General features: G+C 41.2%; 1 protein-coding gene across 1 annotated transcript in view; it reads right to left on the bottom strand.

The window, feature by feature from the left end:
- Window positions 1–13317, bottom strand: part of TENM4 (teneurin transmembrane protein 4) — a 508875-nt gene that overhangs the window by 115902 nt on the left and 379656 nt on the right. Inside the window, exon 15 of the mRNA XM_074816409.1 lies at window positions 68–214. Coding sequence (XP_074672510.1) covers window positions 68–214 — 147 coding nt within the window. The remainder of the gene's footprint in view (window positions 1–67; window positions 215–13317) is intronic.

Genomic DNA, 13317 nt, shown 5'->3' with positions numbered 1-13317 from the left:
GACTGTTCACTGTGCAAGGTTTATAGGCTCTGCAAAGCCTGACATATCACATGTGCTCATGTCCTACCTCCGTCGTTGTCTTTCCCATCGCCGCATGCTGTCTCCATGGAAGTATCGCAGCCCGCTCCTCTCCAGCCCAGCTGGCAGACACAGTGCCAGCCGTTCATGTCCAGAGTGCATCTGCCGTTGCCGTTACACAAGCCAGGGCATCCCTCTGCAAGGCAAACAGCCACACATTCAAATGCACTGCAAAGACAAAGCAACGCAGCCTGGAAAGGGGCTAATTAAACAGCTTTTCCCCTTTGCCTTCAGTTTATTTCTCCACTCCCACTTGGTGTCTTCCCACCTGGAGTGAACTGTCCCAGTTTGGTATGAGGATGGTGGTGACCACTCAGTGGGCTGCTGTCTCCCAGGAGGTCCTCACAGCACAGCCTCACTAATTGGATCGAGGGAATGGTGAGCTTCAGGGAGGCAATGAGATTTTCCTGCTTCGCTGGTTGTAAAACCCACCCTGCCCTCTGAAGTCTCTCAAAGCCTTTGCTTTGTAAGACCAAGATTTGGGGTTATCTAAATAGCAGGTAGGGTTAAAGTTCCTAACACCCAGCGGGATAAAGCAGCTGGCTTTTAGCAATACCAAGACCTCAGACTGGTAATCAGTCAAAGCTGGCTGGAAAGGGAAGACATTTCCTATGTTAGAAAATATTTGGAGAACACCCAATTTCTCTACTGTAGTAATTTTGGGTGGGATTCATCTCATCCGGTTACAATTCATCTATAACGCAGATACCTTCAATTCTCTGTAGTCAGCAGAGACAGACTGTCCCATGGCATAAATCCCCTCGTGTGTGTTAGATGCCCATACTGATGAGCTCTGGGAACACCCGTTTCTCCCCAGTGACTAGAGAGAACTCGGCACAGAGGCAGGTATTTCTTTTATAGGCAATAAAACTTAGGGGGGACAAACACCAAGCTCCCCATCTGCTCACTAGGGTTGGATTTTCTCATCAGATGACCTCCTGCTGAGACTTCCGTCCCTTTCTTTCCCCCCAAGAAAATAACAGAGTAATTTCCACAGTAAGCAGTGGTGTGAGGGAGGCTGCTTAGCTTATACAATTCTGGGGGCTTTTTACCTGCAGAGCTCAAAAATCTTTACCAAGAAGCCATCAGGAATGTAAGACACATTTTACAGTTTAGGAAACTGAAGTACGAGGGACTGAAGTGACTGTCAAGGTCACTCAGCAGGACTGATGATACCAGGAACACAATTCAGTCTTCCTGAGCCCTGTTTTAAGGCCCTCTCTATTTATACGTGTGCTGTGCAATCCTGCCACATAGTTTGAGTTTCTTCAGGCCCTCAGCTTTGCCAGACAGGTTTGTGAAACTGTGCAAACAACACAGACTTATCCTGTCTTAAAGGGTCACAACATGATGGTGAAGAGTACTGAAAGGGACGTGTCGTTGCAACGTCTGGCTGACCACATGATGCATGGAGGGTCTGCCCCAGAAGTGCTGAGACAGCATGTAGAGCACACCACGTCATCGTGCATCCTGAGCTAGGGAAAGGTAGTTCAGAAATGCCTTTTAAATAAAGAATTGTTTCTGGTGGACTTAACATCTTTTCTAGGATTGTTTTTTTAATAAGTGACAGATTTACAGGGAGCAAATGGAGAAAGGAACAAAGATAGTAAGGAAAAAGTCCTTTAAAAGGATCTTAAATAATTTTTTCATTTACAAACATATTTGTTGCATTTCCGTGTTTTAAAATGTGTGTTCTGGGGGGGAATATAACATGTGTGTGTATGTGTGAACATTCTTGTGTGTGTGTATTTTGGTATTTATACACTATATTAGTATTTCTATACTACAGAAGAGCTATTTATAGGCGAGGCTTCTTAAAATTCTCCATTTTAATATCCTGCCTTCAGTTACTTACAACAGTGCCAAACTTTTAACCATTTAATCTGATTTTTTTTTCCCATGCTAGAGCTAATTTATGTATTTGTTCTTTTTACTTACTTTCAGTATAAGCTGAAAGCATTCAGCTGTTGTGGAGAATGAGAGAGGAAGAAGTGTATTACTTGTTAAAACAACCTGCTAAAATTACTTAGCTAGGTAGATAATCCCACTTTGGATGGATGGGACCATCCTGATGGTAGCGATAGGACTTTTTTCCTCTTTTTATAAATCTGCCTAAGTTTATCTAGATGAAAAACCTCAGAAGAAACCTTACTTTATGTGTATTCTGCATGGCTCCATTAGACCTTGACTGGTGCATCATCACTGAGCACACCTCATGCTTTTACTCCTTGAACTCTTATAACCCATCCTAAAAAGTTCTCTTCTATCCTGCAGTTGCAGAGGCTAAGCAGGAAACTCCTGGCAAAGGTGCTGTGGTGTTGACCTGGACAGGAGTGTGGTGAGAACCAAAAAGAGCTGGGTGATGAGAAGTTGAAGACACCACTGCAGAAGGATGAGAGAAGAGGGATTGGATACCACCAGGTTTTTAAGACAACAAGTAGTGTTTAAACCCTGGAGCAGACTCTTATTTTCTGCAGTGGGAAGAAGATAGGTTTTTACTGGGAGCTAAAGACAAAAAGTCTCCTGGGTTTGGTTCCAAGACATGTAGGAACAGATGCGAATCCTGGAAACGGTTTAAGTTAGGCCTATAAGGTTTCATATAATAAAAATTCAGAGGGAGAAGAGGGATTCCATTTTATTGCTTTTATTTCAATTATATTTTGCATTTCATAATCTTTGGAACAAAGATCACAAACGCAAAGATCTAACATTATTAAATGGAAAGGATACTGAAGTGATTGATCACTTGCTCTGAGGCTGACAAAAGCAAAAGATCTGCAAATGTCTCATGTGAAGTGTCCAGCAAGTATAAGTAAAAACTAATATAACTGTAAAAATTAGGAGCTCATATGGAACTGCATGTGCTCTACTCTCCCAGGCTTAGGAAAGGGGGAATTTGAAGTGGTAGAAAACAGCTGGTATAATTTGGATGAGGCACCTTCTGCATCTGAGGAAATGAGAAGAGCTTGGTTTGTCTACTCTAGCACAGCCAAGGCTGAAAAGACTATGATTGTTTTTCACAAATTCATGGAACAGATAAACAGTGAGAAGGGAAAACAGCTATTTAAGCTAAAGAGACTAATGCTGGCATAAGAACAAATGGACATAAACCAAGCATGAATAAATTCTGGCTGGAAATTAGAAAGAAAAAAAAAAATCATTTTCCACGATCAAAGGAATAAAGTTTTGGAGTAGCCTCCCAGTAGGAGTATTAAGGAGAAGAAGCCTCACATCTATCCATAGAACTTGGTAAATGCACAGAAGTTTCACACAATGTGGCTGCCCTTGACAGCAGAAGCCTGGACTCTAACAGAGGAGACCCCTTTCAGTCCTATGCCTTTGAATTCTGTGTGCAATTCACTGCCTATATGGAATGTGTTTGAGAGTATTTCAATGGACTTTCAGGATTTCCTCTGAGTCTTCTTGATCTGGACCCAGAGGAACTAAGTCAAGCATCTCAGAAAGCAGACAGAGGAAAACCATCAGTCAGGAGAGGAGAGAGTATCTCATGAGATTATGCCTTCCCAAAGTATCTGTTCCTCTTCTTGACTATTAAGGGAATCCAGGATGACTAGATGAGATATAAGCATCTGTGCTGTAGATATCTGAAGTAGGATAACTCCCACCTGTAATTTCATACTCCACTGTCTTGGCATCTTTCAAGTCTACAAAGTGAGTTTGCCCCTTCCCACCAAGGAGAGAGTCATCTCTGGTTCCTAGTGAGATAAATCTTTTCCAAGAAGTCAGAGGGAACTGTTTCCTCATGAGATAAACTCTTCTTCACAGTTTCATGAACATAAAAGTTTTCAGATATTAACCATTACATTACAAGGTACAGCAAAGTATCAGTGCTGTGAGGATTATATTGTATCTCTCCTGTGTCATGGGTTTGGTAGGAGGACAGACAGTTTTCAGAAGTAATGAGAAAGGCAACCATTAATAGAAAACAACACAACTAAACAGCAGCTGTCAGAGGACTCATACCTTCAGAAAGGTAGAAGAGAACATGAATGTGTAGGCCAATATATTTGGGAGAATGGACCTATAAGTACTACCATTTCTGAACTGGTTCACTGCATAAAGACTTGGCCATCACTGACACTACAGAGATAGGAACGTACAGTTTTCCCCATTCCACAAGCAGTGCATCTCAAAGCACTTGACTAAAAGATGATACAAATAAACTTTATCCTCTCCTTTCCCCCATGCTGGGGAATAAAGCAAGAAGATCATCTTGTCTCCGAAGTGCTTCTGAATATCAACACAGCGGGATGGCTTAATCCTCACAGATTTACACCACCATAACCTTGCAGTTCTGATTTCTCATAGCTAGAGTCACTAACGATCCATCATTCCTGTTTGTGTTTCTTAACTGTATTTGGGTGACTAAGAGAATTGAATACATGAGTAGGGCTTTCTGAGGCGATGACAGGGGGATGACCCTTTATGTGAGTTTCCAACTGACGCACATGAACGTGCTGCTGAAGGATGATGATACTGTGGGACATTGAACAAAGATGTCAGGTCTGCCATGCAAGAGACAGTACAGCCCAGGGAAGCAATATAAAAAGTGGACTAATTTTGAACTAGACAAGAGAGTATCAGAGTCAAAGAAGACTGTCACCAGGGTAAGAAATTATCCTGCCATTTTAAGACTGTTGGTAAAATAATCTGCTCTTAATGATCTGTACAGTTAAGGCCTTCTCTAATTAGTCCAATTATAAACAATGTACAATGGGATCTTTCTTCAAGCCAAGCCTCATTGCCACTTGAAATTGGACTTAAAAGATAAGGCTATTATCTTTCCTCCATTGTCAGTAAGAAAGCACTGATGGATGTTCTAGCAAGTCCTGATAGACAGTGGTTGGGCTCTTAAATATACAGGACATGGCTGAATGCAACATGTGAGGATGCAAACACCTGGATCTTGAGAGAACAACAACCAGTAAGTGACCTGCAGGAGTTCTGTAGGACCGAAGGGGAGGAGCAAAGCATCAGGTGATCCCTGCAAATTATGAGAAACCTGGTAAATTGTCCTGAAAAACACTCAACTCAAACTACCCCCATGATATTTTGCAATGGTGGGAATCCAGAAACACTTAATCAGATGCATCCTGTAAAATGAAGATTAAAAAGTTACTTGCCAGATCTCCTATTTCTTATAACTGTGCAAATGAGGGAATTGCCTGTGGTCAGGCCTTGGGTTCTCACTGCTTCTCAGACTTCAGGAGCAGCCCAAAGAAGTCACCTTGCAGCCATCCCTGAATTCAAATGTTGTTCAACATCTTTACATTTTAGAATAGCTGTTTATATGCCTCACTACAGTGTTACTGTGGTTATTTAAGAGCAAGAATTGATAACCAACAATAGAAATTAATTACACTGATGTACCATGAGCTCCAATGGTATTCTGGATGAACAAGCTCTCTCTAAAATCAGCATCTCTTTAATAGTAGGCACCTCTTTTCATTTTAAGTATTACCAGTGTTAATTAGGCCTTAGTTTAAAAGACTCCACTCTAATTCTAGCTGCTGCTTTAATCATGCTGATGTTTGCTATTGAAACTTGCCGTCCTATTTAGAAACAATTCTGCATCTTCTCTGACTTACTGATTTACTGTAAAGCTGTAGGAAAGATTCAGCAGTAAATCAGGCTCACCCTTGACAACACAGGATTACTGGGAAGGATTTCAACCAGAAAGAGGTTAATAATTAAGAAAGCCAAAAGGGCATGAGTAATTTAGTTTTGAAAAATGCACACCATGCAGTTAGCCAAGTAAGAAACATGTACTTTTAATGTTTCTGCTATTGCTAATCTTTCCAAAAGATGCCATGCGTGGTAAGAGAAAATCTTTTATTTTTAATATGTTGCTTAACCTGTTACCCACTGAAATACTCACTAAATATAATGTGTTCTTATTCTTGGGCATAATGGTGAGTCGAAAGGCTATCCAGAGGAAAAATGAAAGCTACAGAAGACTTATTAAAAAAACCCTGGGCCACTGAATGGGCAAATCAGTACTGAAGGTCCCTGGACCCAGGCTCTGCAGGTTGATTTCTCATCTTTTTTATTCCCTTGGTGCTTATCTGCTACCTTTTGATCCAACCTTCTCTAATACCTGTTGAGATGAAAAGGAGGAGTCCTGGGGTTTTGAAATGCAAGCCACTGTGATGTGGAACATTAACAGGAGCTTCTGATTGCACTCCCTAGTAACAGCCCATACCTTCCTCTGAGGATGCCACCACTATTTCTTCATAAGGGCACAACAAATGACCCTCTTTCCTTGACCTAAGAAGGAGAATATACTTTTTTCTCCTAATTTAAATAAAGTCAAGCATGTTTTACTGATGTTAACCAACGAGAAAAAACTACCACTGAACAATCCACTGATCTATAAACAGGGGTCCAAGGACAGCTACTAGTTGCTGCATTGCACTGAAGACAAGTCTTCTTATTTAAAGTCTGGACATTTCCTTATCATTAATATTTGTTTGTCTGTTCAAAGTTTTTCCCTATTTTCTTTCCCTGATTGTACCTGAACCTGCCTTTAAACCTCAATGGAAACAAGAAACATTAGATTGTAAATTCATGCAGAGAAGTGAAGTCAAGTAGGGCAACCGTGTTTCTTGTCACACCACAAGAGCCCTATATGGCAGAGACTTCATTTTCACTGTTCACCGGACAAATATTTTGTCATATCTGTCCTTCTTCATCAGCCTCTCGCAGCTGCTGTTTCTGATTGCTCACAACCTGAAAAGGAGGGTAATGCTATGGAAGAAACTGATTTGTTCAACCTGATTTTTTGGTTTGTTTAACCAGCAAACATATGATGCTGTGTGGTGTCAGCACTGTGTTGCTGTTAGTGTCAAATCAGCCATGTAGAAAGGTATTTGTGTCCAACTCAATCATATTTATTGTTAGATTGTTGTATTTAACTAGATGTGTGCTATTTCAATATTTTTAGAAAGCTAAGTGCATTGTGGAACTGTCTATTTCTATTTAAAAGTCCTAAATTAACTTAGCTCATTGTTCTGATTAATAAACAGCTAAGATTTTTTTTAAGATTACGCCTATTCTGTAACAGTTCAATTTCTTTTCTTCTTCACTGAAGAAACACCTGGGTCCTAGACTTGCTTTACATTTACAAATAGGAACATAGGGGCGGATTTTGTTGTAGTGTACATTAACACAACATCACTAATTTCAATAGATTTTTGCGGATTTATACAACCAGAGGCTTTCAGGTCATAACATATTTGCATTAAGAAAAAAAATATAATTTCATTACTCAAAGTTCCCATGTAAGACTCTGCAGTCATGGATCAAAAACATGAAGACTCCACACAGAAAGTGCACTCACCTGCTTGTTACAAAATGGATCATAGACACTTAAATAAAACACATCACTGTACAAGGGCTCCTGCTGTATTCACAGACAGTTTTGTTTCCTCCTGACTTGCCTTACCTGGGTAGGAGGGGTGAGGATGAGAGATGATTTGGAGAGGAGGGCAGGGACAAGGGGACAGGTAGGAACACTGATACGATGTTAACACAGGATCACAGCACTTACGGAGGTATTTCCTACCAAAATGACTGGAAAGTTCACCCTTCCAGACATTAGGGAGCACTTTGGTGACAATGAGGAAGGGATGCAACCTCAACACAGCATGTTCACGGTGCATTTTTTAAAAAGAAACACAAAGACAATAGGAAAAATAGGAAGGAAGAGCATACCTTTCACTACCTTATCCAGATAGTGAGCTTGGGAGATAAAAGACAGGACATTTAAGGTAGGATTGAATAAGTGCATTGCGGCTTACTACGAGACTGTGCAGGTGCTAGAAAGGCAAAGGAGAGTTTGCTGTGATATGAAAAGAAAAACCTTGATTATGAGGAGAGAAAAAAGGAAGAAGGGTGGAGCACAGCCCTCCTCAGTCAAAGAGCTCAAGAAGGCTGTGTTTAGGCATCCAGTCATCTTTGCTCATTAAGATCAGGAAGAGAAACAGGAAAGTTGTTTATATATATTTATGTGTTTTTATATATATATATATATATGTATAAATATATATATGGCAGAATATTGTAATGCTCTGCTAATTTGCAACAGTCTACCTCTGTTTTACTGACTGCTTTTCTTTTCATCAGGAAAACCAGAGTCATTTGAAAGTTCTCCTCCTCACCTGATTGCCTTATATTTTTCCGCACAAAGAGGCACAGTTCTGTGACCTTACCAGACTGGGAGAGGCTTTTCCCTGGATCTTCTTAATGGTAATATATTGCATTTACACAGTATCCTCTAGCCCCAGATCAAATTATTTTACAAATATTAAATTAACCTCATGGCAGCTCTACCAGATAGGTAAGTATTAATATACTCATTCCAAGGAGGGCTAAAGAAAAAGAAAGAAAGTTATAGATGTAGTGGGACCAGTCACGTGTCTAATTCCCATGTAACATTAATTTGGAAAACCACCTTCTAATTGATTTTCCGGGGTCAAACAGAAAGTTGGTGGCAAAGACACAAGCAGAAGCCAGGAGTCCTGCCTCGGAGAGCCCTTGCACATGCCAGCAGGCGGCACTCTCTGTCCTAACAGCAGCTGGTCTTTATTAATAAATAAGAGGCTCCGAGTCTTGCATTTCTCCCTTTCATTACCTGCTTAAACGTTATTTCCCTTGTTCTCATGTCAGCTGCCTGCAATCTCTCTCTCAGTTGTGTCCTGGTACCCTTTTGAAGAGGTTTTTGGTTCAGGTTCATTCACACGGACTGCCCGCCTGAGAGGTCGCAGCCCTTGTAGTAATTTTATTTCTGTCCTGTGAATCTAAAGGATCTGTTGAAGCACTATCGTAAGTAAGCGGAGAGGGCTGGGAGGATCAGAGCTAATCTAGTGTGGGGCAGTTTCAAGGCTTGGGAAGGAGATTAACTAATCACCCCAGTGTAGTGTGGTGGTAGCGATGCAGGAAGCATGGCATCGCCATCCGCTTGGACGGTGGCTGAAGCCTGGGAATGTGTCTCTTGGATTTTGACTTCCAGAGCAGCTCAACCTGCAAACTTGGGCAGCAGCCATTGTGCAGATGATGGCAGTGGAGGCAGTTGCCAACGCCAAGCATATATCAGTTATGTGCCAATATTATCTGGTAATTTGAAAAACAATGGGGGTTTTCTATGGGAATATTTCATGGTAGCATGAATCTTTCTTCTCTAAACCTGTATAGCCTCATTCCTATGCTATACTTCTGGCATTAAAATATCATCTTATCATCTGCAGATATTTCTTTGGAAACCCTGTGGGCATGTGGGATGTGCTGAGGAACTATGTAGGGGCTCAGAAGAAAAGATACTTTTCTAAGCTGTCCTCTGCACCCAAAGGCACCGCACTCAGCTCCATGTCACCACCCCCCTCCTGGAAGCCACCGGCCCTTCAGATCTGCTACGGGGGCAGCTCGTGTGAGCGTTTGTCAGTTTGAAAGTCCTCTCATTTCACCAGCCTGAGCTAACATAGTTTGATTTGTTTGAAACACACGGGGAAGGGTCATGAGAATTTCTCTTCATTCATAGAGAGAGAAGAGAGAAGTGAGAGATGCTGAGGGCAGGTCCTTGGGCAGGACGTCTTCCCCAGCACACTCTCCTCCTTCATTTTCTAAATATCCTTTTTCCTTTTATCTTCCCTGTGGGGTGAAGTAGGCAGAGCCTCAGTGAAATCACTGGAGTTAAACTGGGATCATACAAATTTGAAGGAGAGGAGAAAGTAGCTGTTCATTGCTGAACCAGTGATGGCACAAGTTTATGCCACGGGGGCAGGGAAAAAGACTGTCTTTGAAGTTCATCTGTGCTTAATATTTACTGTCAAATATGCTGCCAAACTACTTAAGGCTAGATTACCTTCAGCTTGATGCAAAATCATGTCAGAACAAAGCAGCAAGCACATATTTTCCACTGCCTGCTATAACCATGGCCTCCTCTTGCCCAAAGGGACCCATCCCAGCCAAGCAGGGTGGGTGCCAGAGGGTCAAACGCAGCTCAGGCCCTGCTGCAGATAAGCCCGAGCGCTGCAGAGAGCTGACTATCTGCTCTCTTGGGCTGAGGGTAGCAAGAACCTTCACCAGACACTGGTGGGCTTTTTTTATATTGGGCTGCGCATGGACTGAGCTGCTTTATGGATTATAAATGGCACAAGTGATGTGTTAGAAAGTTGTGGAAAAGAGACCAGGATCCACCTGTAACGTGCCTTGTCTGGATTCCAGCTGCTCCAGCAGAAACTGAGAGGCACTCATTACAACCCCGGCTATTCAGAACATGTGTGATTATTTATGCAAGAAAGCCGATGAAAGGCAAACTTAAAGGGGCAGATTTCTCAAAAATCAGAGTTTTGCTAAGTAAAACAAAAACCATCCTGATGGCGCCATAAGCAGAAGCCCGTGTGGGATGGCTGTCTGCCTGTCTGTCCAGGCACTTGTTATTACATACATCACCAGTGTGAGCCACGACCAGACTTTCAAAAGGAGTTAAGCACGTAGCTTTTGCAGAGATCAATGGGAATTAGGCACTGAGGTGATTTGAAAATCCTGCTAGGTAGGCTGCTGTGCGTTCAGAGAGCTAACTGCTGGTCCCTCAGCGCTCCAGAGACCCTGTAGTATTCAGGTGCAGCAACTGAACTTCAAGGGATGGCTCTGGCCTTGTGTCCACACTGTTCAAGGATGATGAATGTCCCAACTCCACCGCACAGGGAAGCCCTCTCTGATGTCATTTTTCTAAACAACCCTAATGAATCAAGTGATTAAGGCTTGTTGCTGGTAAAATATTATACAGAGAGATTCACGTATCAGATGCGATGTCAGTGCAAGGCCCAGGTAGGCAGAGGAAGTCTCCCTTTGCATCTCTGAGGTGGTTGCACAGCACCTGGGGCACTATCCAGGCCATAGCACCAACTGTATCAAATTTGAGGCCAGGCTGTTGTGGCCCTGGGAAATTTCTAGAGTTGTTTATTAAACCCAGGAAATTTTCTGTGGTGCCACCAGCGAATCAATCCCATAGAGTAGCCTACCATAGAGCTGACTTGTAATTTGGCCTTTCAGAACCTGCAGTAAAAGGGTTTATTTCATCTTTAAACTCAACGCTCCTAAAACCCACCACACTCCCTGTATGTGATTGAGCCAGAATAGAAGAAAGTTGAATTCCTGCAATGTTAGAGGGGAAATTTGGAATATTCTGAAGAGCCCATTATAGGAGTTTTGCACTGTAGCTGTTGTCATTTTTTTTTTCCTTTAAGAAATTAGACTAAATTGACTGAACCATTCTGCTGGGTTTCAGGATTCCTGCAGTTATATAATCAACTTTCTGTTCTACTCTTTTGCATGGATGTGCTAAATTTGCTGAATTACGATGATGAATGCAAGCTTCTGCATCAATTTCCTGGTTGGGAATTAACTGGGGTTCCTCTAATGAAATCTCTGAATGTGAGCAATCAAGCTAGTATATTTGGTAACACGACTCTTTGTATGAGCAAACAAAATTAATCCACTGGGATCAGAGTTCCCTTGAACACCGTAAGAAAGAGCCTCCTACGACCTACAAAACAAAAGGATTTCTTACTCTCAGACATGCTCAACAGGAAATGGAAGAAGTGTCCTTTACTTGTATCATCCATTTCTACCATGTCACCTGCACACATGGCAATATTGTTAAAGCATCACTTCAGCAATGGGGTTTTATGCTTGTCAGTGCTAAAGCAAACCGGGCCATGACACAGACATATAAGGAATTACTGTCAACAGAACAAGTTGCCATGCAGGGAAGTTACACAAGGACAAGGGGAATGCTTTCCACATACTTAATGTAATTCCAAGTCAATGTCCTTTCATCTGTGCCAATATAACTAGCTTATTACTCCTTCTAAAGCTATTCAATTTTCTTGGATATTTATGACTTTGCCAAATCTCCTTTACATTCTACACAATTATCAATGAAATATTCTGTGGGAAATACTGTTTACAGCTTCATAGGCATGAGACTATGTACGAATTTGTTGCTAAATCACCATGCAAAAAGATGAGGAGGGGGGGAAGTGAAAAGAAACAGAATTGCTCCAGCACTTTAAGTACTAAAGAATGATTCCTAAAGCAAGGCAGCACTGCAATAGGAAGGTAGCACCACACAAAATGATAGTGTGCACCAGTAAAATCTCAATGCTGACTGCATTGCGGTGCTGGCCTTTCCCATGATAACAAGGATTCTTTACACTTAGAGTGAGGAATACTACAAATAATGGGGTAAATTTAATTACCATGAAAGAGAAAAGCTCGTTGTTCGAAAACAGTCTGGGCATATCAGCTGTGTGGAGAAATATCATATACCGAACTAGTGGCATTTTGGTTTTGCAGCAGAACTAATAAAATGGCACCGAGGGTATGAATCAGGCTTTTTTTGTGCATAAATGACTTTCATATAAGATCATCCCTTGGATTTGGGGCCTTTTGCTGAACTATTTTTTTCTTTTTTGCATTTAAAACCCTTTCATGAATCTGTGTTGCTTTCCAAAACAAAGTACTTGAACACAAGGCTATAAAATAATATTATAGAAACACAGGATTCCAATTAACACAGGACTGCTCTCTTTTAATTTTAAAGTCACTGAAGAGAGGGGGTTTTTTAATCCCTTCCTCATGAAAAGAAATGAAAGCTTCTAGGGACATAGAAAAAAATGCAAAATGTAATGTCTAATGAGACAGAGGAAGTTTTAAGAGCTAGGTATTTTTCATTAGGGGATGCATGTGGAGACCATAACGTGGTAGGGTGACATTAGCATAAATAAATGATAAGTAGAATTGCACCACATATATGGTTTGTACCATTACCCTAATACTGAAATTAAAATATTGTGATCAGGCTTCATTTCCTGTTTGTCTTTGTGTGTGCAAACTTACCTGGTGTTCAAGCTCAGAAAGTGATGTCTACATACAACTAAGTTGATAATCCACACGGATAACTATGCTGACATTTTCACAGGTATTGCTAGTGGGTAATTTTGATGTAGTGTGATTTATATGTATCATGGCATAATGAAAGTAACATAGAGGTAAATTTTCTTGTCTTTAAAAGAAGCTGATTAAAACAAAATGACTGGAGGAGAATTCTAACTCTGGATTTTTTTCAGGTCCACACAGGCATTATTGAGAGCAGAACTGGATTCACTAATTTAGTTTTCCATTAATGTATAATAAATGGTACCTGGGGAGTTTTAA

The sequence above is a fragment of the Strix aluco genome, chromosome 2 (assembly GCF_031877795.1).
Source record: "Strix aluco isolate bStrAlu1 chromosome 2, bStrAlu1.hap1, whole genome shotgun sequence".
NCBI classification, from domain to species: domain Eukaryota; kingdom Metazoa; phylum Chordata; class Aves; order Strigiformes; family Strigidae; genus Strix; species Strix aluco.
The sequence above is the reverse complement of the archived record's forward strand: the minus strand, read 5'-3'. Positions and strand labels throughout refer to the sequence as shown.